Source organism: Ammospiza nelsoni, chromosome 4 (genome assembly GCF_027579445.1).
Source record: "Ammospiza nelsoni isolate bAmmNel1 chromosome 4, bAmmNel1.pri, whole genome shotgun sequence".
Taxonomy (NCBI): Eukaryota; Metazoa; Chordata; class Aves; order Passeriformes; family Passerellidae; genus Ammospiza; species Ammospiza nelsoni.
In genome coordinates this window covers 63,343,353-63,371,184 of record NC_080636.1, presented here as the reverse complement: position 1 = coordinate 63,371,184, position 27,832 = coordinate 63,343,353, and the positions used below count along the sequence as shown (strand labels likewise).

Here is a 27,832-nt window from a genome sequence, read left to right as displayed (position 1 = left end):
GTGTACTTTTAAAATAGAATAGGCCTTCCCTTTAGTAGTCAGAAAGGATAGGGGTAAGACCTGGTGTTCCGGTCACAAGTGTGTGATAAAAAGCATCACTAAAACTGTATTTTTGGGCAATGTTTTGCCGTCACTGTAAGGTACTGCGCCCTTACGTTCTCAAGCAGTTGTTTTTTGCTCGTTGTTGAGTTCTTCAGTAGAATTTTAAAGAAAAAATTGCAACGCCCCGTGGTGACAAGGGATGCTTTGTAGCGTTTCGTAACCCGAGAATTTGAAGTGGCGTTTCCCACGGGCGAAATAAAAGAACGGGAAGCATCCCCCGCCCGCCCCCTCAGAAAGGCGGGCAGGAGAAGGGGCGGGGCGACGGGCGCAGCCGCTGCTTCTGCGCAGGCGTAACAGCGGCGCGCGCCTTAACGAGCTGCCCTGCCGGGCGCGCGACCAATGGGACGGGGCCGGAGGGGCGTGGCCCGGGCGCTGCCGTCCGCCGGCCGTGCGCGCGCGCCCGCCCGGAAAGGCGCGCGAGGTTCGAAGGCGGCGCTGGGCGCGCGCGCGCGCCGGCCCCGGTCCGGAATGGCGCAGGCCTTGGTGAGAGAGCGCGGCAGCGGCCGCTCTGTGTGTGTCTGTATGTCTGTGTCTGTGTCTGTCTGGTTTGTTGTGAGCGGCGGCCGGGCCCATCCATAGCGCAGGGGCGCGGCCCTCGGCGCGCTCCTGAGGGGAGGGACGGGGCCGATCTTCCCCTTCCCCATGAGGAGACCGAGGCTGGCATTGGGGTTCCGCGCTCACTGCGGGTCCGGGCGGTTGGCACGGACATTTGTGGGGCTGGTGTGGCGGGAGCCCCGTTCCCCTGAGCGCACCGGTGTCTGTGCCAGAGCCGTGTCCTGTTCCCCGGAGCGCACCGGTGTCTGTGCCAGAGCCGTGTCCTGTTCCCGTTCCCCTCAGGCTGCCGCGGGAGAGCCGACTTCCAGGGGAGAGTCAGCGCATCAAGAGCAGGACATTTGTGCAGGCACGCTAGAATCGTGCTTGAGTTTTAACATTCTTTATGTGTAGCGCGACACGGACACAATACTAAATGAACTGGTAAAGGCTCTTTTAGGGCCTTGACAGGAAATTTTAATTTATTTAGTGCGCAGTGCATTGTGCTGCAATCTGCTGCGAAGGGAAGGGGGTTTAATGTCCGAGTGCCGGATTTACTGCGCAGTGTGCTTCTGTATAGTTTCTGAAGTGGTGGCTTTTGGTCATTTGTTTTCCCTGTGTCTTCCTTCTGCCGCTTTAAACCGATGTTGAAAATTTGCAGTGAAATCTATCCGTATAGCGTTTGTTTATTTTTGATACCGGAAGTAATAGGCAAAGGGGAATTGCAATGAAATGCAAAATACTGTCAATATGGCAAACTTCACAAAAACGTGTTGAATTCTCTTGTGTTAGGATTAGATACTGTCCACGTTGCTAAATATTCTAAATTTTTATGAATTAGGCAGAGGTTATAATTGTTTTTCAGATAAACATTTACATTTTTTTTGTGATATTTTCCTGTCACATTTGTGAAGAACTGCACTCTGCTTTGCTGTTGAATTTTTCATGCCCTTCATTTCCATTTTATCCTCTACAGCCATTACTGGTTCCCAGGTCAGCAGCTTTATTTGATTACACAGAGAACATGCTGCTGCTTGAATTATTACTGCTCTAGTTGTGGTAAATGGCTGGAGTCCTGTCTGCTGTTCGAATGACTGGTCGTACTTGGGTTTCAAATGTATGAAGAGGCACTGTGGCACTCTAAGAAAAACAGTGCTGCAATAACTCCCACTGTCCCACTACTTCAGGATGTCTCAAGAATCCTCGAGATCTGCTTGCTTGTTTTTCTGTCAAGTGTCATGCTTAGTAAAAATTTATTCTTATTTCTTCACAGAATCGTTTAAAAAAAGACTACAGAGCAAGATTCTGCCATGGAGGAGGGTAATTTGCATTTAAAAACTTATTCTTAGATTCTGGAAAACTTACCTTGATTTTTATCTTAGAGCTAAATGTCAAAACTACTTGATGTACCTTATTAAACTGATCATGTGATGTTTCCCAAATTTCTTGTATTTCTTAGTGGTAAGAGGAGCAAGCTCTGTGAGGGGACAAGGCTCTGAGGTTTCCCTTTGCTGAGGCAGCAGGTTGTGGTGCAGCTGTACCTAAGGTACCCCTAACTGGGCTGCCTGTGTGGGGAAGCAGTGATCTGTGCAAACATGTTGCCTTTTAAGGAGTAGGGAAATTAAACCCAGGCAGAGTTCCAGCATATTTGGACCTTGCTGGTAAATGTTAGAGATGTGCTGTGATGTTCTTTACATGTGTGTTAGGAGTCTGTGAAGTTTTTGTTGCTGAAATTCATTTCTGGAAATGCATTTCATGAGCTTACCAAATGTACACAATTAGTTGTTTTTAAAGGTATATCATGATCATTGTGGGAGTAAAACTCCATGGCTTTTCTGTTTTTTTGGTTTTGATCAACGTTGTCTGGCTGATGAATCACTCACTTCTGCCCTTTCCATTTGTGCTGGTTTGAAATAATAATCCAGCCAGCTGAGCTGGTCACTTGCTTATGATAGAATACCTCAGGCCTGGTTCCAGCTGCATCACTGTGCAGGCAACATAGCTCCAGGTCTGATTTATAAAAAATTACATGTTCAAGTGAGACTCTAGTCAGCCTAAAGCTCATTTACCTCAGGGCTGTTGCAGTAGTTGCATGTTTTCTTTAATGTAGAGAGAATTCTTCATTCTTATTATAATCTGTAGCAGTGAGGCTTTTCTTCCTGGAATTCCTACTTAGACAAATTTCTTTGCAGATATCAATGCATGGAAATGGTAGGTAAAAATGTATTAAAGTCTGAACTTGAAGAAATAATAACCTAAAACATTTAGAAGTAAAACTTTGCTATGTTAATATTTGAGATGAGAGCATTTGGCATTTTTGATTGAAAATATTTTTCTTTCTTCATTCTAGAAATAAGATTGATCTACAGCCAGGTCAAAATGTACTGAAACTCATACAGGATTGTTTTGAAAGTAAGCTCTTATTTGGTATTTTGCTTGATTTGCTGATAAAAGAAAATAATTATTTTCTTCCCTGTGTTATATTGAGTGGTAAGTACATAGAAATAAAAAATAGGGATAAAATAGATAGAAATAGTTCTCAGGTTTTTTAAGAACAGTCCCTTCTCAGCATTTTAAAACTGTCTTAGCTGTCCTATAATCTCTTTCTCAAGAATCTAATTCCTTTCTTGTTTGGATTTACATGACCTTAGTGAACCTTAGAACTTGTTAAAATAAATAAAACCTGGACAATTCCAAGATTCCCATATTTACTGCTTTTTTCTTCATAGGTTGCAGCAGTGATCTTACAATAAACTCTCCAAATAGCTCAACCTTTGTTTTGAAAAATGAGAAGAGGACTTCAATCGAGAGACAAAGGGTGAGTTCTGTCAGTGTCATAGTTTAGCACTGCATACAGGTTCACGTGGGTACAAGTTCAATTCTGTAGCATTTGGTTGTGTATGAGCACTGTAAAAGTATGTAGGCTACAATTTAATGATCTATGACAGTTATTGAAAATGTGCATTTTTTCTTAGTTTGTTGTGCTCTAATAGTAAATATTCTAAAAGTAGAATTATTTAATAGATTTTTTTCCTTGGGTTTTTACTAATGAAAGCTTCTTCAGCTTTTTGTCCAGGATAGTTAAATTTCTCATGGTCTGAGGCTGAAGCACGCTGCCTTATTACTGGTGCTGGGTATGGCTGTCTTGGACTCCACTGGAGCTGGTTGTGGTCACTTTGCCAAATATATAGGCACAGTTCTTAGCTGTCAGATGGGCAGTAAAATTTAAAGGGGATTCATGTAGAAAAGCAGCTGGATAACTCCTGATAGCTATCTTAACTATACAGTAACTTCATACAATAACTTCATAGGTCTGTAACTGTTGATGAGTGGAAACAAGGTGAAGGCCTTGTTAATGTGCTGCCTGAGAGGATGATGCCAATAATCTAGAATGTATATTTAGTTTTAATGTGTTGATTTTGCTTTTTTAAGTAGGATATTCTATTAATGGTAGGGTTTAGAAGAGGCAACCTTATAATGGTGTTTGTTTAATTTAGTCTGATGTTAGAATATAATCTCAAATCAATTCTTGCTAAACGTCAGCTTGTCTTAGTAAAGGGTAATTAAACAGTTTAAATGAATTTATTCTAATGACAATAATAAGTAGTTTACCTCGAGATTAGCCAGAGGTCTGGTTCAAGCTGCATATAGATTTTTACTGTACACACTGTTTTACCTGTTGTTTGAAATTTACAGTTACTTTTAGAGTTTTGCACCATAGAAAGTTTAAGTGTTTAGGTGAAATACAACTGTGATTTGAATGAGTATGAATTAAGGGAAGAACATGAGACATCTTGAAGTAGTGGGAGTTACTGCAGCACTGTTTTTCTTTGCCACAGTGTGAATTATATTAATGTTCTACAGAAATGTGTATTCTTGTTAAAATACTGTTGCTTTATCAAATATTTTACCTCATCTCATTATTTGTTACCAACTATGACAGCCCAAGGCAGGGTCAGCCAGCTCTGTGAAAAGAGCCTGTGAGTCTGCAGAACCCTCACCTGCATCACTACTAAAACCAGTCAGCAGCAGAGGTTGGTCACACTATTACTGAATTAAGGTTTTTAGAGTAACTATTTCTTGGGATTTTGCAAGGTTTTAAGTAAAAGAATGAAACCTGTTCTATGTATATGGCAGGACTGTCATGTGAATCACACCTGAAGGCTGCAACACCTGATTATATAGCTACTCCTAAAAAGACAGAGTCTCCTGTGTCTAAAAGTGAAAAGAAAAATACTTTAAAAGATGTTGAAGCACCATGCCAGTGTCCAGCTGTGCCTTTGAACCCTGAGGATAATCGTGGGGCTGTTGGATCACCTCTTCCTGTGGAGGAAGTGAAAAGTTCTCCTGCAGTTAAGTAAGTAGAGCTGCACGTCGTTGTGGTGTCATATTCCAGGTGTGCCCTCCCCCTCAAGGTAAATTGAGTTTGGATTGTGAACTCATAAAAAATAATTGAAAGCTTTTTAGGAAGTTCTATATCTGGGTATAGAAAGGGCAGAATTATATTTTATTGAATATTCTGGTGATAAGTGTAGTACCCAAGTGAAGGAAGCCTGTCAAAATAAATTTAACTCTTTTTTCCAGGAGAGTGCACCAAAGTATCAGCTTCTCAGATCATCTAGACTTCTTCAGTGAATCTTATTGACAGTGTTGACTTTAAAAGTTAACAAGAATTTGTTAAAGCAGAAATGAGCAGTCATTGTTCCTCTCGCTCTCAATGTACAAATGTTTTATTTGAAGTAAAATAGCTTCAGTTGTGATTATTATCTCCTTGTTGGAAAAATTGAAGCTGAACTGCAGCACTGGCCAGTGTCCTGGCCACAGTTCTGCTTTCCTGGAGGACTGAATCTCTGGGATAGATAATAAAGATGGATTGACACTGATCCCATTGACTCCCATTGATGGAGTGAGATTGGAAAGACAGTGCATCTACAACTAGGAAACCTGACAATTTCTCAAGCACATCCTCCTAAAATTAGGAATTCGTCTTGCTGAGCAGCCTTTGATCAAGAGTCACATGCTGACTCCATGATGCCTGTGGGCACTTGCTACTATACTGGAAAGCCCTACTGCTCACCTGTTTTGCAGCAAGTTTCCAAAGGGAAGCTCGTTCATAGGAAGTGAGATGCTGTCAGCAGGAACATCTGTTCATCCTCACAATACTTTACTGAGCACTCAGGATTTATAGCAGCATATTTGAATGCTGTTTCTCATTTGTAGATTGCAGTTTGATAAGCGGAGTACACCAGCTGCAGCAAAGAGCCATGGAGAAGTGGAAAATTTGGAAGGACCTCTGCCTGGGAGAGATAAGCAGGTTGTTCCTGTGCGAGGAACAGAACGCGTTACTGCATCATCTGCCCGGACAGAGAAGACCTTCTCTTCAGCTGTCTTTGCAGCTGTAGCAACAGGAACATTTGGACAGAGGTTTGTATGGAGCCTTAATATGGAACATATGATGGATGGAGTTTATAATAATTCTTTTGAGGAACATTCTGTACTGTGTCTAGGTGTGGGGAGTTACCACTGGATTTGAAAGACTGAAAGTCAATTTCCCCCCCACCCTGATTGATAAGAATGTTTTTTCCCTCCATTCTTTAGATACTCAACCTCCATATCACCACCATCACCTCGTCCTGTGAAATATCAAGAAATAGAAATAGAAAATGAATGTGAATTTTTAATTGATGAATCGGGTGGTGCATCTTTTACTTCTTGGCTTTCGATACCCACTAAGAAGAAAAAATCAAAAAATGATGGCTCTGCAGCTCCCATTTCTAAACCTCAGCCCTCTGAAAAGGAGAAGACACAGAATAAGAAAGTCAAGAACAGAAAAGTACAGGGTAAAGCACTTACTAAACAGAAACCGGATCATCCAGATACTGTAGCTTTTGACTTCAAAGAAACGCCAGTGTCAGATCCAATCCCTAGTAGTGAAGAAAATGTCTTTACGACTCAAAGCCGAAAGAGTCATTGTGCGGGTAAGTTATTTAACAGCTCTTCAGACTTGACCTTACAGGTCACATTCCTGGATTATTTTCTGGTGGTTTATGAGAAAATTACAATAAAGTAGATGATAAACATCAATAGATTTTTTTTAGCTGTTTCAGTTGTGCAGTTAGATTTGGGTGAGACAGAGAAGCCGTGAGAGTGTCTTCACTTTTTTGCCACATCCTTTGCCTTTCCTCTTAGAACATTAACAATTAAATTAGCAGTGTTGCCTTTTTGTTTGAAGAGTCATGGGAAGTAGGTACCCAACAAGCTTTTGTTCCTCTTGCCATAGAAAGGCAGTTATATTTGGACAGGAGGGGGATTGAATTTTTTTATTTGTGAAGGGTTTTGTAGCATGAACACTGAAAATTGGAAAGCAGACTGAATGTAACATTTCTGCCCCCTTTTTTTGTTAGGAAATACTGGAAGAACACTGCAAAGTTTTTTGTGGACTATAGTTTAGTGAAAGCCTTCTTTTAGCCAATGGTGATAAAACTGGTTTTGTGATACCTCTTTTTTTTTCCCCCCCATTTTGATTCTTTGAGGTTTTTTTGTGCATTCAGATGTTAACGCATGTCTTCAGGCTTAATGGGAAAATGTATTCAGGTCCAAATATTTTGTGTATTGACAGGAAAAACTGAAAAGGATGCACATAGACAAGACTCTCCAAACCAGAAAAAGAACACATCCTGGAAACCAGAAACTGAAGTACCGATGTGGCCTGGATTGGAAACAGAATCATCTGATGAAGAGCAGCGTAAAACAAGTATGCCAAGTGAGGATTTACCTGTGCTCTCATCTGGGCATCAGAAAAAGCAGACTGTGTCACTGAAAAAGTCTCTCAAGTCTTCCAAGAATCTGAAGATGGCTTCTAAAGCTTCTCAGCATTTAGTTAAGAAGAAACAAACTGCTAAGCAGAAACTTCCAAAAGTCAAAGTAGCTAAGAGAGAGACAGCAACTCCAAGGAAAAAATTTAAAATATCTGTCCAGAAAAGTAGTAATAAAAAGCTTCAGTTACAAAGAGAAGAGAGTTCTAACAGTGGACCTGGTGAAGAAGAGCTTGAAAGAGAGCCTGTGGAACTGAATGAAGTATGCACCACATCTTTGCATCAGAAATTAGAGACTCCTGTGATTCAGAAGTTGACTAAGCCCGAAAAGCCTGGAAATGCATTACACGCACCAGAGTCACCTGGTGATGCCAATAACAGAACTCCTCTAAAAGCACTCCAACATCCCGTGGAGAGTGTGAAAAATCCTGGAAAGAAATGCTCTGCCAAGTCTTCAGGGAAGATAACCAAAAAGATTCCACCTAGAACCAATAAAGCTCTTCACTCAAGCTCTGAAGGCTCTGAGTCTCAAACAGATTCTGACAGCTCTTCTGTACGAGACAAGGCAAGGAAAAAACGGAAGTTACCAGATGTGAAAATAAAAAGTAAAAAAAGAAAGCATAACAGACAGCGTGGACCACAGTAAGCTTTTTGCGTGATTCTTTACAAATGTGGTATGTAACTTGGTAGATAATGAAATACATCTTGTCAGCTTCTAAGCAGAGATGGCCCAGTTCAAGTACATGGTAGTTTGAGGCTGGTTAAATAGTTAATAGAGAAACAAGCAGTTTAATCAACATTCTTTTCTCAAAGCTTGGTGCCATACTTTTTGTCTCCTACATGAGGAAACTTGTTCTAGTTCAAGTCTTCTTGTGAGACTTGCAGAGCAGATCTAGTTTAACACAACCTCACCACCCATGGAATAACTTCACTGCCAAGTTGGTTCCTTTTTAAAAATAAATTTAGAAAATACAGCATTTAATTCTTCAGCTATATTTATTTTTGTCAATCTAAAGACTAAGTTCAAGTGGTCTAAAACCTGGTTGATAATCACAGGTCTTTGCATTGCTTTTTAATTTTTTTTAATGTCTTTTTTATAGTTTTGTTCAGGACATAAAATTATTGACCTACAGGTTCCTTTCATTAATTTTATTTAACACAAAATATAACAAGAGTGTTGTTTTCTTTTCTAGGGATTCCTTTGTAGCTGAGAGGGCTGTGAGTTGCCAAAGGTAATTTCCTGAGTTGTCTGAAACACGTTACTTTAATCCTACTTCTGGCCCATGGAGACGCCCTGAGAGTGGGCAGCTGGTACAGCTGCTGTGTGCTGTGCCCTGCTGGTGAAACACTGAGTAGAACAGCATTGTGATTCCTGCTTCAGGGCTTTAAATACTGTGCTAATACAGTTAATAAACGAATACAATTTTTCTTCCTGTCATGAATAGGGGGTCATAATAAGCTTATTGCCTTTGGGGATTTCTTTCCTTTGAGGCTTGCTTCCACATTAGCGTGTGATTTTTGAACAGAAGGATCAGTGCTCCTAGAACTAATGACAGCTGCACTAATAAAATTGATGTCAAGCAGGGTATAGAGCTCAATCTACAATCCAAACTCTTTATGCATGTACATAGGCATGTATCTTCTTCCTCTTTTGTGAGATTTAATAACGAAGCAAACAGGAGTGGCAGTCTGTGAATTTATTAAATTCTTATGCAGTCATTGTACTGAAAATATTGGGGACTTTATTTCTAAGGAGAACTTACTGCAGACTGACTTGGAGAGATTTGCAGTGTAGATTTGCTAACCTAGGTAGTTGAAATGCACCTTTTGGAGTTGAGGTAGATAACAGCTGAACTTCATTGGCACAGTAAAAGCAATGAAGCACAGCCTCAGATGGGGGAAGAAGGAAGGTCGAGGTTGCTGATTCTAAGGCTGTAGAAGTTCTGTGACAAGTGGCTTGATTGCTAGAGAATCTCTGTTGGAGTTATATGTATAAATTGTTGCCATTTTATGGGGAGGATTTTATGACAGGCTACATTTTATTTTCCTGTCCTTTCCTTAGAGTATGCAAAACAACTCTTTAAAGCTCTTTTAATTATAAATTATCTTTTATAATTATAGTATATAGAAAATTGTAAGGTCATGCTGCATGGTGAGAAGGTCTGTTCTGGAATGGAGAAAAAAGTTTAGGAAACCTCTTCAGAGAGGAGGTGTGAACACTGATGGTCTGCCTGATGACTGAGTAGGGGAGGAGTTCACGAACTTCTGACCTATGATTTTTAAGGAGTAGTCATTTGCTTCAGTGTGTAATTGGTATAGACTTGTTTAAAAGCAAAATAGAACCCAGCCCACATGATCTGAAAAATCCTTTAATTTGCTATTCTTGGTAGTGCTGTAATGTTCCTTTGACATGTTCAAGCAGGTGTATATTTTTTCCTTTGCAGTGGGCTTGTTCTAGAAGATGGACTTGCTTCGAGCACTAAGTGTCCTGAGCAGGATGATATATCTTCAGGTAATGTTTGAACTTTGTAATTCCTTGCATTTTATGTATAAGCTTCTTATAAACTGTGACTGACAGTTCAGTAATTTCTGTTGTATTCAGCTTGTGCAGGAGAAGAAATGCAGATTTTATTGGCTGTGGTTGCATTTCTATCCAAGTGTGTGGTACAGCTTGCCAGCTTTATCTGGTTAGCTTTGGGAGAACGTAGCCCTCTGTGTTTTGGCATCATGCATACCAGGATAAAGTTATTCTTTCTAAAATACTTTGAACAAAATTTTCAGGCTCAGTTTGTACCAGTTTGATGTGTTCCCATGTGATGGTCCTGTATGCAGACACTTCAGGTAAACCTGAGCCAAATTACAGCATTGATGGACTCATGGCCTGTTCCCCAAAGAATACTTTGGTTTGGTGTTTTTTTCAGGGAGGGGTTATTTGTTTTGTTTGGTTTTTTTTGTTTCTTTTTTTTTTCTTTTTTTTTTTTTTGTTTGCTTTGTTGTGTTAGGTTTTGTTTTGTTTTGTTTTTTGTTAGTTGTTTGGTTTGGTTTTGTGTTTAGGGGCTTTTGTGTGGGGAGGATTATTATTATTTGTTTGGTTTCAGTTTTAAATTTCACTGCACAAGTTCCACATGTTGTTGTAATGAACATGAGCCCTGGAGATACAAAGTCTTTTCCTTAGTGCTTCAGAGCCAGATGTGGATGTCATTAGTCCATGCAGTGCTTTTTTCAGATACCTACTTTTGTGTGTGTCCTGGTAAAAAATTTGTTCTGAAGTTAGGTTTCAGTGATATAAATCTGAATGACCTTGCATTTTGATCAGTAAAATTATGTGTATAGTTTATAATTTGTCAATGTTCACTTTATCAAGAGGGCTAGGTCTGAGGAGTATTTACTTGAATGTATAGTTTTCAAGTAATTTTTAAGTTTACTCTGTTTAAAACTAATTACAGATACTGTTTATCTATACTGGATTTAATGTATGTTTATAGCAAAAGGTGTGGGTGGAAGCACTGTCCTTGGGACTTCTGTTTGTGTTACTTTTGGTTGCTTCTAGTTGGCATATTGAATAAAAGTCAGGAATAATACATGCCTTTGGTGATGGGGTTTTTGAATGTGTTTTCAGATAATTCTGAAGACTTGAATTACAAATTAAGACATCTGTTGTCAGACGAAATAGCAAAGCATAAAATAGGTAAGAGTATTTTAAAATATAATGTGTGTAAATGCAAGCGCATTTTCAACTTGATTTAAATGTTACTGAAGGAGACACAAACACCTAGAAATGGGTTCTCTGTTCATAAGTATGTACAGATAGGGTTTGTTGTTTCTTCAGGCCTTCAGCCCTTCTCTTAATTTGAAAGTTATTTTTTAAAACTCCTAGTGTTTCTCTTTTTGTTGCTCCATTCAACAATTGTCTTTTTAAATGCCACACTTTGGTTTTTCATGGTATTTTGTTAAGGAAACTTTCAGATCTGACCATCCAGGAGCCACTCTGGCAATCACACTCCCACCACCACAGACTTGAAGTCCTGGGACTGAAACCCCTTTACAGTGGGTGGCTCCAGTGCCCTGACAGGTGCCCCATTTGACTCTGTACACAGCCAGATTTCCTTCCTGGCTTGCCTCTGAGTTTCTCATGGCTGAATCTCAGACCTCTGGTTCCTTTAAGTAATTTTATGGTGTGCCAACAGAATAACAGCTTAAACTGGAGCCAAGGACTATCTGGGCTTTTGTACCCTCACATTCTTTGTGCTCAACAGTCTGGGGTGCTGCTGGTCCTTCCAGCTGAGTGCTCAGCTCCTGCTGTGTCCCTGAGTGTCTGGTCACTGGGCTGGGCCACAGGTCCCCGTGCCCATTGTGGTTCAGAGGATCAGCATCAGCTCATGGCCTCTTGCCTGAGGCTCTCCTGCAGAGCTCGATCTCTGGCTGGCACTGCAGCTCCACACCCAGCTGTGTGCACTGAATATATTCCTAAAAAACTGAGTCAGCACAAACTCTTACTGTACAGTGAGAACAGTAAGAGTTTGAATTGGTTTTGTGCAGTAAAACCTGCCTTCTGTGGTGGTCTGAGTCTGGATAGGATGGAACAATGGTCATGCAGTCAGCTGTAGTCGCATGCTTGTCTGTTTACATTATGGGTGTTTTTTAATTGGCTTCATTATTATTTTCTGCACAACACTTTAGTTGTCTACCTTCAAAAACTGTTTCAGCAACTGTTTCATATTTACTATTTTAAAATATTTAAATATTCTTGATTAATTTGCTTTGAGATATTAAGGGGCTTTTACTCTTCTTACAAACAATAAAATATCATACTTTATTCATATATGGCAGCTTACACAAATTCCAAGTTGAGACTGTGTGATTAGTACATCTGAAGATAAATATCTGACAAATCCTGGAAATGTGTGGTTTCTTTTTGCAAAAGTGCTGCTCTTCTGGACCCTGGAAACAGGACTTCTGAATGTGGAAGAGAAGGATGTACTTAGGCAGTCTCTGTTACCCTCCCCATAACTGAGGCAGTGCCTTTTCATGGTTGCTAATGAAATCCCCCAGATTGAGGCAAGATTCTTAGTCTTTGTCGAGAACTTTGTCTTCACAGATGTAGCATGTTTGCTGTCCTTGAGCTTGAGCTCCTAATGTCTGTGTATCAGTGGTTCACTAAGATATATAGAATGAAATCTAATGTCGAGTCAGGGTGGTGATTGTTTAAGAAAAAGGAGGGTGAAATACTGATTTATGCGAAAGAAGGCATTTGGTAATACTTGAATCCTATTTTCTTGTCATGATAGCAATGTGATAAAAATATCAGCTGGGAAGGGCTGACCCCCTTGTGGTACAGAACAAGAGGAAAGAATATTTAATATTTTCTGTCTCTGAATTTTCCTTTCATATTTAATGACTTCATCCTTGAAATCAGTCATGCCTTCCAACACACCTAATGTTCGTCGGACAAAAAGGATACGGCTGAGGCCTCTGGAATACTGGAGAGGCGAGCGCATAAACTATACTATGAAACCTTCAGGTATTAGTTCCAAAACACCAACATTTGCTTCCTTCTGACAAAGCAGAATAGAAAAATCTGACTTGATCTTGTGCTGTGCAAGCCTTGAGATGCTTACTATTGGGTATCTTTTTAAAAAAGATTATTTGGTCTCCAGTTACTTAGTCATCTCTCCATGTAGTTTTCTTCTCTTCTGACACTCCTGTGTCAGCTGAAAATAATCTCAGCAGAGCATGTTAAGTACTTTTCCTTCACTGTTGAGGGAAAAACAGAACAGTTGCTCTGTACTAGTGGGTTTTTATGTCAGAGATTGTGTGTGATACTGGAAAAAGAGACAATCCACTGGATCATTCATTGGAGCATTTCTTTTTGTGTAAGGATTGTGTTTGAGAGCAGATACTATAACATTTTATAGTCTCAGTGTTAAATACCCTAAGTGAGAAAATATATCTTGTTCTCAGTAATTTTTTACTGACAATTCAGCCTAGTTTAGTCCTTTCCTAATTAATTAGTTCACTCAAAAGAGTATTTTTTTGTGTCTGTAAAAGTGATATTTTATCTTAAAAAATTAATTGCATGTGATGGCTTTCTGAAGTGTTCTTTGACTGAATTTGATAAAATAATTTTCAAAATGTCTCAAGTTGCATTGCACTCCAAAGTACTTAATGTTAAAACGTTTTTTGGTTGTTCTGGCTTTCTAAAGTGATCTGAAAAGTTGAGCATCCCAGGAAGTCTATTCTCAGTTGAAATGCTGATTGGTTGTGCAAGTTTGCATTCTTTTAGATTTACTGTGAGTTAGTGGACTTTGTTTAACTTCCTTTTGTTTCAGGAGGGCTTGTGATTAGTGGACTCGTGCATCCAGAAACAGAATCTCCCAGGAAGAGTAAAAGGAGGAAGGATTGTCCCAAGCAGAAGAGAGATAAAACAGGTAGGAACAAAAGCTTTTTTCCTTTGGATACTTTAAAAAGTCTCTTTAATCAAATGCTCTACTGCTCTAAGATTTTTCTCCCATAATCACTCAGTTCTCTCTCTGGGTGAAAATAATTTTATACCATAATTTATTAATGTGATCTGATGAGGAAAAACCTGCTCCTACTGGATCTATGGCCATGCTGTACATTGTTGTAGTAAAATTGTTCACTTTTCAGCGTAAGAAAGGAAGAAGTGCTAGACATACCCAGAAGTGCTGTTGTGCCTTTAAAGCAGGGGCTGAAGAGACTAAACTGTACTCATTCTGTGTTCAGATTATGATGCTAGTGGGCATGGTTAAGGTATAAAAACTTGTAGCCATTTTGCTGAAGCCTGTAATACATCTAAAAATGCAGCAGAGAGTGTTAGTAGGGCTTCAAGCTATTGTAGTTTAAATACAAAACCACATCACAGTAGGTGGAGAGCTTTAAGAACAGTGCATAAAATGATTAAAAGTGGGCAATAAAGTGATGTTTAAGCAAACCTAGGCTCTCTGGCCAGTATATAATAAACATGTAAGTAGTGCTCAGAAAAGAGTGTCAAAGTCCAAAAGCCAAATTATTTTTGCTATGCTCTCTGGAAGATGTTGTAATGCTACAGAGCCTTTCTTTATGGAGACTGTCTAGAGCTTTTGTTTGAAGTGGAAACATTTCTCTTTAAAGTTATAGAACTATTAAAACAAGTGCTAACAAACATGGAAAATGCCATATGGATCTACTACTAAACTAATCAGGACTGACATAATCATCAGAGAAATAAGGAAGAAAACAATCACTGTTGGTACCAGTTTCTGATTTTACATGTGTTTCATATAAATTTTATTCCTTACCTCAAAAAGAAAGTGGTGGGACTAGAGAAGGCTTAGGGAAAGCTCATGAAAGACCTAAAAGGACTTCCTGTAGTGAATTCTCCTCAGTCCTGAAGAGAGTACTATGGAGGCCTCTTCCTTAGAGGTCTAAATCACCTCTGAAATCATGAGTGACCTAGAGAAGGGAAATAGAAGTAAATGGTCTCGTTGGGGTTTTCTGCTTGTTTTTTTAAACACAAGAACTAGGAGGTATAGAAGAAAGACAGTGAGAGCTGGGTTATTCAGCAAAATAAGGTGACCATTCTCACTGTGTGCTTCCTGCCCAGAATATTATGCATAAAAGTATTTACGTAGTTTCAAGGCAAGAACCAGATACATTAAACAGAGAGTTAATAGCTCTACATGAAGTGTGGGAGCTCCAGGTTAGAGGTGGAAAGTATTCAACTGAATATATTATATTGAGTATATTATTGTGGCATTTTGAGGAATGGAATGAGTACCTGCTTTGGGCCACTGATGGGAGACAGGACCCTGGTATAGATCAATATTTGGTCTAAGTACAGTTTATATTGTAATATAAATCACTTGCAGCCCATGAGATCCTGAGCTGGTAGTGACTGTTCATATTGTATCTTACAAGAACTATTGGTTGCTTCAAGTGCCTTTGAACTGTCTTCCAGAAGTGATTGATTTCCTGTGTGGCAGACATTCATTCTCAGAGATAGTCTTTCACTTACATCCTTGGGTCTTAGTGATGCATGTAAGACCTGTCAGCCAAGTAGAATTTCTAGCACAAATTCTTAAATGTTACTGATACAAAAAAAATTCTGTTTTTATGGCTATAGTGTTGTACCTGTTGCTGCTTCTTTTTATAGAGAGATGGTTGTGTTGGAACAAAGCTGTTCAAACACAGTAACTTTCTTCCTCCCCCTGATAGTTTTACTGTAAGAGTATTTAAGCTGCCATGAGTGCCTACAAAGTGCTATAGCTTGCCTTTAGCATGCTTCTTCTGTCTGTGTTTAAAGAAATTTCCTGTGCACTGTAGAGCTAAAATTGTCTGCTTAAAAGAATTCTGCAGGAGAGCTTTGGGATATTTATTCTGCCGTGAACATTCTAAAGCATCTCTTTTCTGTTTGAAAAGCATAGTGTTGCCATCAGTTCTTAGGATATTTCTTTCTCTGGATAAGTCCTTTTTATTAGAGCAATAGTTCTCAGATTTACAACTTAGAGTGAGATTCCCATAGTGTTATTTCTTTAGAACAGGAAAATTGGACATGTGCTTATCTTTGAACACTTTCTCTCTTAAGTCCCCTGATGCCTATCAACAATACATTGAGCAAAACCACCTGTTCTTCACTCTTCATCATGTATTTCATATTCTCTCAGCATCTGTTGCTAGAAAAACACATCTCTCAAAACATAGAGTTTAGTTTTGAATAAATATTGTTGTTAATAGCATAGGAAAAATAGGTGGCATTTCCCCAGAAAATTCTTTAGGATTCAGAGAGTGTTCATCTATAACACACAGAAATTATTTCAATGAAAAAGATATTTTCAAAGAATTGTTATGAATGGTTTTCTTTATTTGAAGGAAGAGTGTTCATTCTATTTAGTCACTTATTAAAGGAAATTTCTTTACTTAATGTGTAACATTGGAATTGTGGAAAAGTTGTGGTTAAATTATTAACTTCTTGTAATCTATATTGATTTCTTTTTTGGTCTTGTTTTGGTTTCTTTGTATCCTCAGATAGAGGAGAGATACCTGCAAGTTTGGACCACAGCCTAGCTGATGCATCTAAGCCAGTCATTGTACTGGACCCAGTAACAAATAATGAAGTGTATCTAGGTGAGTTGATGGATGGGACCAAGGGACTTCCTGAATTATGTAGACTTACGAGAACAAAAAATGTTCATGCCACATTGTGCATAAAAAGGTGAGGATCTGAAATACTCATTTCTCTTCTGGAGAAGGTTCTGAGGGAGACATAAGTGTCATAATTTTTCAGCTAAATGTTGAGTCTGGCTTTTGGAGGTGTTGCACTGAAACAATATGTATTGCACTGAGCTTGTAACAAGACTAATTATGTAGTAGCATTAATGCTGATCTCCTGGACATTTTTTGTAGATTGTATAAACACTGCAGGCAGTCAAACTCACTTCTTCAAAGATGAGGCTGTAGAAATACACAAAAATTTGAATACGTCTCTTTTTGCAACTGGTAGATTGATTCTGAAACCATATAAAGAAAAGGGACACCAGTTTGTCGACATGGATACAATAGTAAGTGTGCTTTTAAAAAGTTTTATGAAATGGACTTTGTAAACAGAAGATCTGTTGGGGTGGTTGGAAATAACATATGAGGTTGAGAGGTCTGCCCTGCCCCCAAAACAAATGAACATTAATGAATTTTTTACTGAAGGATCTTTGCATGCGTATTGCCCTGCTTTGCTTTGTATTAAATCTGTATGTCCATCTGCTTCTACTTTGTAAATCTTGCAGGCAAGATAGAAATATCAGAAAAATAAAACTGGACCCTATCCCCCTTTTGAACATCTTATTTTTCATCAGTATGGGGAAAAGAGATTGCAGCTCTGCTGGCTGATTTGGGTTTTTATCTTTGTTTTGTGTGTACAAGTGTTTTCTTGGATATCTTCTTTAAATGGTGCTAACCTTAGAACCCTTTGGCTTCCATTAAGGCTTTCCATATTATCCATGGCAAAGTTATTGTGACATTACATAACGCATCGTATTGCCTGACTGCAGGGGACTGCTTCTATGTTCCAGCAGGTGAGTGTGTGTTTGTTGGGAGGTGCAGGAGCCTACATCAGCATGCTAGGAATCAAATCCAAACAGAATGACTGAATAGACAGTGGCACACTACGGGGTGAAATGGAATATGACAAAACACTGGAAGTGGGTTGATCATGTAATGGTTGAATGCAGGGATACACATACCTCTTGTGGCCTCAAAGTTTTGATGACACTACCAACTTCTAAGAGTAAATTTCTCTTGGTTTTCTGGTTCTGTCACTAGCTGTAGTGTTGAGGAAACATCACAGACAGCCGAATGTTACTCATAATTAATATAATTGTTTCTGTCACCATATGCTTGCTGCTCTTTTCCTATGTAAAATTATGAAAATCCATTTGGATCAGTTCACCATTTTGTGCTTTGTGCTTCTCACATATAGAAGGTTCAGCTATCTTGTTGAATAGGTTGTAACTTCATATGTTTTCTTGAGAATTTAAAGACCTGATTTTGTCCTTCTGATATAAAAGTGGCATGAATTCCATATGGGAGGCTGTTCATCACTGGCTTAAGACACTAGTCTGGAGATTTATAGTAGTGTTAAAGCAGGCTGTACATGAAACTATAGAGAGCTTTTGTACAGCTTTCTTGTGAAGAGGCTTATCTTCAGAAAATGAGGAATTAGCCCATTTTTTCCCTGTTAACTTTTCAGCACAGTGTCCTGACTGAACAGTCATTGCTCAGTTAATGCTTGGTGCTTTGAAGCTGTTTTTTGGTGTTACAGTCTTAAAAGTCTAGTGGGTCTGCAGAGACAATTTGCTTTTTGGGAAAGCAGATTATATAAAATGCTGAAAGTTTTGTATGACCATAAAGATCTACACTTCATTCTTCCCTGCTTCCTGATGGCTGCTCTCAGTATGGCTGGATGGGCAATGCAATGGTGGTGGCAGGTGATCTCTGTAATTCACTGTGTGGCCATATATGAATGTGAGGATGTTGTTCATTCCCAGTGTTGAGGGCCTATTAGATAATTCTGTTTTGTGGTCAGGTTAGCGTGCAAAACTCAAGTCAAGATCTGCAGATAAGTTTCCATGTACATTTTTTATTGATATTGTCTGTAGGAATAAATTGAAGTAAATTCAGTCACCTTAAAGTTTTATTGTGGGTTTTGAGAGCTGAGAGTTCATGCCTGTTACGTTCTTCTCAGTAAAAATCTTCTAAGCACAGATGAAAGTAAATGACATTAGGTGTATTCCTTGTCATCTCTTTGAAATGCACTGACCTGCCTGTAAGAGTGGCATCCTAGATTAAGAGCTAATATACCTTCTGTTAAAATATATTAAATGGAATTATACTTGGCTGACTTAAAAAAGGAGAGGACTTAAAAAATTGTCAGTGGATGCTAAGGAAAACTTGCTCTGTTTTTCTTTGTAGGAAATGGATATAACATACGAAATCTTCTAAATGAAGAAAGTGTTCTTCTCTTCACACAACTCAAAGACAGGTGAAGAACTTTCTGCAAAGAAGTTTGCTTAAACACTTGTCAAATTTTTGTATGTTCTGAAGTTCTTTTTACGTACAAAAGTGTTTGAGTGGGCCCACCCTAACATTACAAATGAATACAGAGCAGCTGAAATCAAGAAGAGTTGAGGGAAAAAACACAGAAGAATGTTGGTTGTTTGCTGTCAAACTGAAATGGCATACTGAAGGGCCTTGCTCTGAATCAGTTACTGTTCTTGTGCCATCCAGTGACAGAAAGATAAAAGTATGAAATGTGTGGGTGTATTTGTTGTTCCAAATTGTATCAATATGCCTAATCTCCCTAAAGATGCTTAGCACTTGAAAAAACGTTGGCATGCTCAGCTAACATCTGATAGATAGTCTTAACGACTGCCTGGTACAACCTGCTTAGAATAATCTCTGTTTAAATGACAAACCTGCTGTTTGCATTCCAGTAATTGTTGTCTAGGAGATGGGCTGCTGCAAGGCTGCTGTGCTGGGGTCCAGCTGCCTTCTCATATGTTAACGACAGGCAACCCTTCCTTGTCTGGCAGCTGGATGATTAGTGCCTCCAATCTGAATAGGAAAATAGGAGCTCTTAAGTAGGAGCTTATCAGTTGTGTCTTTTGTGTGGAAGCTATGGCCTGATTAGCTCTGAGCATTGTTGATAGCTTTATTTTGTGTAACAGTGATAGGTCATTGCCAAATGTATTACTCTAATATCTCCTTTTGATTTGTTTGCTGTGTTCCTTGATAATGATGAGGACCTTTGGGAAAGCTGTAATTATACTGTATACTCCAGAAGCTAAGTCTAGACAGCAGATGGTATACATAGCATTTGTCTCCCAAGCTCTTCGAGGTTCCTTCTGGCTGAAGATAAGGATAAACTACAGCTCTTCTCATATACTGCTTTCTCTCTCTGGTCATTGCTATCCTTGAAGAGAAGGAGATAAGGAAAATTGAATTGGAATTGTGAACTCTTAAGGACTTGAGGATTGAGCACTAACCTTGTAACCAGTCTTGGCCATGATCTTTATGCTAAATCTAGAGTATACATTAAAGTAGGAAAGAGGAATTGGCTTTCAGCTCTCAGCTAATTTCCTGTGTCTGTGAAAGGTCTTGGACACCAACATTATCTTATCATGCCTCTGTGAAAGATCCTTTGGATTGGGTAATTTGAGCTAATACTTTGTTATTCTCTTTGAAGCTCCTATGGTTAGTGCATAAGTAGCCTGACAGTGGAAATACTTGGTAGAAGTTGTGTGCTTTCTTTTCATTCATGGCTAAGTCACATGTAGCTCTGAGAAGATGAAACAGGAACGTGCCTGTCTTGAAACAAACTATTTACTGTGAGAGTTCAGACTACACAGAAAGTCCTTTTTTTCCAGTCCTTTTTTTCAACTTTTGTAAGCAGTTTAAGAGTTAAAAAGGAAAAAAGTCATTTAGTCACTAGGTATAAATTTGATGTTGGCAGCTTTTCTAAATTTTGGGCTTGGGTTGGTCTCTTCAAGGTCAGCAAGATTCAAATAATGTCCTTCCTGTGCTGGAGCCATACCAGCTACCAGATGGGCACACATGCTGTCTCACTGCTTGAGGGGATCCCACCCACTAAAACGTTTAGTTTTTAAGTCTTTCAGCTCCTCAGGCCTACAGAGATCTGGAACTTTGCCACTTGGAAAAAGTACAGGGCTAGGATTAAACCTAAGACTCTGCTTCTAACCCAAGCAGGTCTCCCAGCGGTCAGGCCATGGATGTGATGGTCTTTGATCCCAGCAGCAAACTGGCTCCAGTTAAAAATGAGAGCAAGAAAACTTTTCAGTTGTGTTAATAGCCAGGGAGTTCTGAACAAAAATGCCCTGCAGATTCTTTTCTGTGTTACCTGTCTGCAGATTGGGTAGCAGAAGGATGGATACTTAAGGGGTTAGTGTAGGTAACTTATGTGTATGGACTTCAGGGCTTGTGGTCCTGAAGGAGAGTGTGGGTGGATGCTGTGGCAGAGCTCAGCAGGCTGTTGCTTTCCAGGGATGTGTTTTCATTTGGTGGGCTGGGATGAGAAGTGATGACAATGTCATATCAGGCACAGATGTGTCTTTGCCCCCTGCAACTTGGCAGCAAGATCATGAGAGGGTTTTCTTTTGAGTCAAGAGAAATAGTTCTTCAGGATGCTTTCTAAGGCAGATTTAATGTGTGCAGACCGTTTTCTGACACAGGCTGGAAAGTGCAGGTGTTCAAATGCAGGTTTCAGGTCAGCATGCCTGTTTGTGTTTTCCTAATTCTATGGCTGGGATGTCAAGGCGAACAGGGCAGATTTGGTAAAGTATGTCACTTTTTAGGCTGGATGGCTTTGTTGCTCTCTGGCTGGTTGGTTTCTTGAGACAAGTGTCCTGTGTAGTTTGCAGAGAACATTTTGTAGCTGGACTACATCTGAATATGATTGTGGTTTGCTTTTTTTAAGAAGAAATATCAAGTTTGTCAAGGGATGTTCTCGGGAATACTGCTCTGGTATAGCGACAATTCTATTATTTGTCAGTAGATGGGGCTTCAAGCACAGCTCTTAGTCCTTTGTTGGCCTCTGTGCTCAGGAGGATCTGGTTTTTGAAAGGCAGGAAGAACAGTGTGTTAGAGGTGGAGATAAATTTAGTTGAATTCTCTTGCAAAGAGATGTAAATCAGTTGCCATTCACAGTAGGACTTAACTGCTGAAGGTTACTAAGTTCATTCAGTTACATGGATGTTGTACTTGTTGCAGCCACTTGCACAAAATTGTTCTTTAAAACATTAGTACACAGCAGGACCTGGGTTGTTCACTGTTGGTCTGGATTGCATTTCAATGTTTTTTCTTCAACTTGGCACTTGTTAGAAATTTGCTGCTGTGTCATTAGCCTAAATATAGTGTGAGGAGGTGCAGGAGAATCTTCTGAGTGCCAGGACTCCTATGGCTGCTGAGTTCTGCAGTGTGTCAATTAATAATCAGTTGCTAGTCAGAAGCAGCAGCTGATGTTTCACCTCTGCCTGGTCTCATTTTGGTTCCTGCTTCCTACATTTTTGTGTACAGCAGGCCAAATGGGATATTGTAAAAAAATAAGTCTTTTCTGAAATGTGACGAGTTAGTTCTTCCTGCAAACATGTGATTCTTTTTGCCAGCCTCTTTTCTGCTCTGCTGAGTAATCTCACTTCCACTGGCTACTGTGGTTTCACCAGGTGTTTGTGGAGCTAGGCTGAAGTTGGTTAACCAGTGTTACCTGTTGTGGAGTCAAGTTGGGATCTTTGTCTTGAAGGAGACAAAATGTGAGATACACTTTCTGTTCCTGGAGGATACATGCTGATATCCTAATGGGTATCCCTGTTTTTCAGTATTTTAATTCATTGCTTTCTATCAGCAGTAATTGAGAGAGATGGAAACAAAAGCCAAGTCACATATTTCAGCTTTATGTTAATAGGTTCATGTATTCCATAGCAGGTACTATGGTAACATCCAGGGGCTTCTTTTAAGAGGCTTAACTGAGAAGTCATGCCACAATAAAAAGCCACAGCTTTGAAGGCTGTGCCTCCCTTCAAAAAAATTACAAGTTAGTAGGTTCTTTTGCAAATATATCTTTTTGTAGTTTTATTTGTTTGGAAAGCTGTTCCTGTTTTTTTAAAGAAAGCTTTTTGAAGCTTAAATTAGCAGAAGAGTGATTGCAGAACAGTCAGATGTGTATGCACATCCATATTTGTACAGTTCTGTAAATCTAAAATAGGAGATTGTGAGCTGAGTAATTACAGACAAAACAAACTGTTGAGGCACATGTACAGCTTCTTCTATTTTGCAAGTGCACAACTAAATTGGTTATCTGCAGATGATTTTAAATTAACATTTGGGGAATGCAATAGACCTAAAGAGCTATTTCCTCATTTCATAACAGTTGAAAAGACGTTTCGGCATGAGGGAATATTTCTTGTATTTCTACTGTTGTATAGACTCTGCATGATGTCTTTTGTAATACAGGATTTACTTTAAGTGGTGATTGATTGCAGGTGATACATCTAGCTGAAGAGCATGGGCCATGCCTCTTTAATGCTACTGACAGCTGTTGTAACTGAATATCTTAGTTCTTCCAAGCCGGTACATTTCCTTGGCAGAATCCTGTCACTTCACAGATGTTCACAAATACAGTCAGAAGAGATCTCAAAGGCAAACCTTTTGGGTTGCATGGATGAGCTTCAGTTAGGATTTGACAACCGAAGTGAGTCCTGTGATCCAGTTATAAGATGAAAACATGGTTGATTATCAGTCAGAACAGTGGGCTGCAGATCATTAGGAAACAAATATCTTAAAAGTTTTGTCTGCAGAGCTGCTCTGTGTTTTTAAGCCCACTCATAAATCTCCTGTTCTAATCTGCTTCATTTGAGCTTCTGTGCCCCAGGAAAGGTACGGCACAAAGGGTTGTAAAACCAAAGGTACTTTGCACTCCTTCTGCAGTCCTGTTTGGAGCACAAGAGCAACAGTGACTGAAACCAGGAGCTGGAAGAAACAAAATGTTTACTTTGTCAGCTTGACTGTTGAGATGCAAGTTTAAAATGTTACAGAAATTAATATCTAGAATAAGATTTTTTTTTCTCTTTGCAGCTTGATAAGTAAGGACTTTTAAATTTGAAAACTGAAGAATTCCAGTACTCTTGACAAATATTTAGGAAGTTTATTAAATGGGTATGATAGCTGTTAACACACATTATTTCATTTAGCTTATTAAATTTTTTCACTGTGATGGTGTTTAAAGGTGCCTTTTCCTGTGTTTTCAGTAACAGTACCTGAAATGAGAATTGATCAAGATGGCAGATGCATGGTAACCTGTGAGGGTGTCTTCTGGAGTCAACGTGCTGTAAAGAGGGAGGGGAGAGGAGTGATAGGAGAGGTGTGAAGAGCTCTATGTTAGTGCTCAGAGGTGTTACACACTTACTGGTCTAGGTTATGCAAAGCATTTTCAGTGAAGCTCAATAACTTTAAAAATATTGATATGGGAAAGGTTTTCTGGTGTTAGTGCCACAAGGACACAGCTGTCTCTGCTGGTAAACCACACTCCTGGTTTGGGATTCTAATAGTGATCTGATCACCTGCATTTGAGAACATTGTGTCATCTTATCTAAAACTACAGGGTTCAGCTAATGAGCATGATGTATAATCCACCTAAGAAGAGGCCTGAATTGAATGAATTTTACCCTTTCTTTGTGTTAGCAACACTTTTGTGTTGTAGTACAGTGGGGGTAATTACAAGAATTGAAAGTTAATTACAAAAAAGTTCTTTTCAAACACTATCTGGACTTGAAATTTTATTGCTGACAAAGAGGGGGCTCCCCTAGGATGCAGTAGGCTATTCACCCAAGAAACTGAGCACTTCTCCTATATTTCAGTTAGTGCCAAGTGAGCTCTGAGGCTAATTAATCAAAACAAATTCACAATTAAGGCCAGGAAGGAAGACTAATTAAGTAGACAGTTAAGAAAAGTGCTGAAGAAGGGAGCAACCTTAAGGGGAAAGTATGAGACTCCCAGTACTGGCCCATGAAGGACAATTAAGTGATAATTGCAGAGGCCTTTTTACATCTAGCAAATGCTGTCTGCCTTTTATTATGGCTGATTTTCTTAGTAGAAGCAGACATTTGCCTGATGAGCAGCTAAGCTCTACTACACACTTTTAAGGTAATTCACATATAAAGCAGAGAGGTTGCGGTAGCTGTAAGTTAGAACTCAGCTCCCAAACTTGAACAGTATTTTAGATAGTGAAAAAGCCCCACTGTGTTTTAAAGACAAATTAAATGTTTGCTTTATTTCCCTCTTCATTTTGTGGCATACCAAGTCCATGTTAGCATCCTGTTTAACCTTTCAGACAAATTACACTGAGTGAACTATCAGAATTTAGAATAGCTTCATTTTGTTCAGTTGCTCACCCCATTGAAACTCACAGAATCATTACCTTGTCATGAAATGGCTTCTGCTGCTTTTGACCTTGTATTGGGTTTGTATGGCCAGGTTTTGATAGTGGTGGGGGGTGGTTACTGGGATGGCTTCTGTGGGAAGCCAGTAGCAGCTTCCCTGTGGCAGAGCCAGTGCCAGACTGCTCCAGTGCCGACCTGCCGCTGGCCAAGGCTGAGCCCGCCAGAGCTGGTGGTAACTCTGCCGTGGTAACATTTAAGAATGAAAAAATGTTACTGTGCAGAAGTAATTATTGCCAGAGAAGAGAGGAGTGAGGATAAGTGAGAGAAACAAGCCTGCCCACACCCAGGTCAGTGCAGAAGGAGCCAGGATGAGATCCAGGCGCTGGAGCTGAGATTCCCCTGCAGCCTGTGACAGTAATGGGTGAGTGATCTCTCCCTGTTCTCATCTCAACCCAGGAGCCTCTCCTTGTATTTCCTCTTGCTGTCCAGCTGAGTAAGGAGAGTGACAGAGCAGCTTTGGTGGGCACCTGGCATCCAGCCAGGGTCAGCCCACAGTCCTGCACTCATGCTGCAGGATGCGTTTGTGGGTTTTGCTGGAAAAAAAAGAGGAGGAACCTACAACACTGGTATTGTTTTACCTGAAAATATTTAACATTTTCTTCTGAAGAACTTTTTAAGTTAGCAAAGCTAATCTCTGATGAGATGCTGAGGCGTTTAGATGAGGTGCAAACCCCAGATTTCCTGCTTCCCTTCTTCCTTGTTTCCACTGAACTGTGATGGTAATGAAATACAAAACCTCTCTTAATTTATTTGATTTAGCATGGGCTATAGATTTGCGTAAATGTTCCCTTTTTATCCCACCTCATATCTGGAACTTGAATTATTGCAGAAATTACAGTGGAGAGGTCACCTCAAGTATATATTGAAATGTTGATAATAATTTCCTTTTTTTCATTAAATTCCATGTTAACACTATGCCACTGTGATGTACTGTGTCTTTATAAGCAAGTTGGCAGTTGTCTTCTTGAAGTATCTGCCCCAAGTTCACTTTCGTCTCCTTTTTTTCTTCCTTCTCTTGGAACAGGCTGCAGGATGAGGCATTCACCTGCTGCTGTTTCAGCTCAGCTGTTTCATCAAGTTTCAATCTGCTCCTTCATTTTTTGTCTTGCTGCCTAAACTAATTTCCTGCCCTATTTGGATGCATTTTCCTTACCAAAGCTTTCTTTGCTGTCTTTTGGCCACTTGCAAGGATTGAATAATTTTTTAGCTCAGTTCCAGGTGTTTGAATTATTTTAGAGGTGTTCTTGTGCCTGAAGGTTCCTTTGCTACCTCTCCTGCAAGTTTTGTACAGGGCCTGGCATAGCTTCCAATTTTCACCCTCAGAGAGGTGATGCAAAGCTTTCTTTGGCCTCTGTTCTTTGAAGGACTTTTGTGTAGTTTTAATCCCAAGAAGGTTGGCTTAGGATGTCACTGGCAAGGTGTTTGTATTGTCATCATCTGCTGTTTTCCTGGCTGCAGAAGCAGAACTGAGACTGCTTCAGGCCCACTTGGTTGCCCTTGAACCTCGTCCATCTGCTGAGGCTGGCTCTGCAGTGCTGTAAGAATCCATCCTAGCACTGTTCCCCATGGCCAGACTTACCCTGGAGCACCATAGTATTTTGCTGTTTGCTCCTCTTAGAGCACTAATTCAGCGTGCTGGTGACTTCCTTTGCCTTGGCACAATCTTGATGTGTGTCTGCCATCACTTAGGCACCACGCCATACCCTGATTTTGTGTTGGCAGGCTAGTCCAGGCATTCACCTGCTCTTACATCTTTCTGCCTCTTGCCAGTGGGAATGCCTCCTGGCACCAGCTGGTTTTGGCACAGAGGTGTGCCCACTGCTGCGTGTGTGGCTGTGGATCTCTAATGTGCCCTCTCACACTCTTGCTGCTTGACTTTTCTGGTAAATTCCAAGAGAAAGTAATCTTCCAGGTTTTTAGTGTTTCTGCAGTGTCTAAGGAGCCTAGACTGAAAGAGATGTGTTGGGTGGCCCCTCAGGATCAGCTTCATACATTTCTCTTGGAGATGGGGCTGAGACCTGGCCAAGCACATGTGACATAGCCTTCCATGTGGAACAGTTCTGTCCACAAAGTTCAGATCCCATCATCTCTGTTTTGCCATTCTTAGTGCCCTGGGTGGGAGTGTGTGTTTGCAAAGCACATCAGAGTGTTGGTGTGCACACTTGGCATCCTCATTCTTCTTGCCGTGGTTACTGCAGAGAGGTCAAGAGGTACAGAAGAGATCAGGAAACACAGGCTTGTGTGAGTGGAAAGTGCTTATCTGAATCCAGGGCAGCCAGCTCTTGATGGTCATGCTTGAGCAGAAGTGTTGGATCAAATGACTTCCAGAGGTCCCCTCTGCCCTCAGACATCCTGTGAAGTTGCAACCTGCTCTTCTATAAGTTTAGTTCACACTTTTGTTGGGAAGTTGGACCCTGTGCTATGGAAGCTGCTCTTCTATAAGTTTAGTTCATGCTTTTCTTGGGAAGACCCTTATTTCTGTACCCTTAAAGTGGAGAGCAGTCTTCCATGTCACACCAGTATTGCCACCAGAGTGTGGGGTGTGCCTGAGCCCCAGCCACTGCCATCCCTTTCTCCACGCTAAAGGACAAAACAGGCACAGTAAGTACAGTCACAAGTGTCAGCTTTAACCTTGCCTTTCTGTCTTTGCTCTAAGGAGTCCCTCTAGGGCAGACACACACCTTGGTTTGATGAGAAGCCCACTGCTCAGGTTGGGTGAATTAGCTACCACTTTTCTGCACATACACCCCAAAACATTTTGCTGTATTTGGATAGTGGCTTGTTATTTTCACCTGCAGGTCTTAACAGCATTCTTTATTCTGTGCATGGGCTTTAAACCAGTTGAAAATTTGGCATCTTGCATAGTCCAGGCTATCAAGTGTCTGC

General features: G+C 40.1%; 1 protein-coding gene across 2 annotated transcripts in view; it reads left to right on the top strand.

Moving 5' to 3' along the window:
- Nucleotides 1-508: 508 nt before the first annotated feature.
- CENPC (centromere protein C) overlaps nucleotides 509-27,832 on the top strand; it is a 28,187-nt gene continuing 863 nt past the window's right edge. The window contains exons 1-19 of one of the 2 annotated variants that reach the window (XM_059470381.1): nucleotides 509-585; nucleotides 1,907-1,953; nucleotides 2,984-3,045; nucleotides 3,363-3,451; nucleotides 4,577-4,667; nucleotides 4,771-4,990; nucleotides 5,854-6,057; nucleotides 6,232-6,611; nucleotides 7,253-8,090; nucleotides 8,642-8,680; nucleotides 9,893-9,960; nucleotides 10,230-10,289; nucleotides 11,068-11,136; nucleotides 12,865-12,969; nucleotides 13,778-13,876; nucleotides 16,473-16,571; nucleotides 16,851-17,005; nucleotides 17,422-17,512; nucleotides 18,909-18,978. In XM_059470381.1, the coding sequence (XP_059326364.1) occupies nucleotides 571-585; nucleotides 1,907-1,953; nucleotides 2,984-3,045; nucleotides 3,363-3,451; nucleotides 4,577-4,667; nucleotides 4,771-4,990; nucleotides 5,854-6,057; nucleotides 6,232-6,611; nucleotides 7,253-8,090; nucleotides 8,642-8,680; nucleotides 9,893-9,960; nucleotides 10,230-10,289; nucleotides 11,068-11,136; nucleotides 12,865-12,969; nucleotides 13,778-13,876; nucleotides 16,473-16,571; nucleotides 16,851-17,005; nucleotides 17,422-17,512; nucleotides 18,909-18,978 (2,801 nt within the window). In that variant the 5' untranslated portion in view covers nucleotides 509-570. The remainder of the gene's footprint in view (nucleotides 586-1,906; nucleotides 1,954-2,983; nucleotides 3,046-3,362; nucleotides 3,452-4,576; nucleotides 4,668-4,770; nucleotides 4,991-5,853; nucleotides 6,058-6,231; nucleotides 6,612-7,252; nucleotides 8,091-8,641; nucleotides 8,681-9,892; nucleotides 9,961-10,229; nucleotides 10,290-11,067; nucleotides 11,137-12,864; nucleotides 12,970-13,777; nucleotides 13,877-16,472; nucleotides 16,572-16,850; nucleotides 17,006-17,421; nucleotides 17,513-18,908; nucleotides 18,979-27,832) is intronic. The other variant, XM_059470382.1, reaches the window with a different exon arrangement.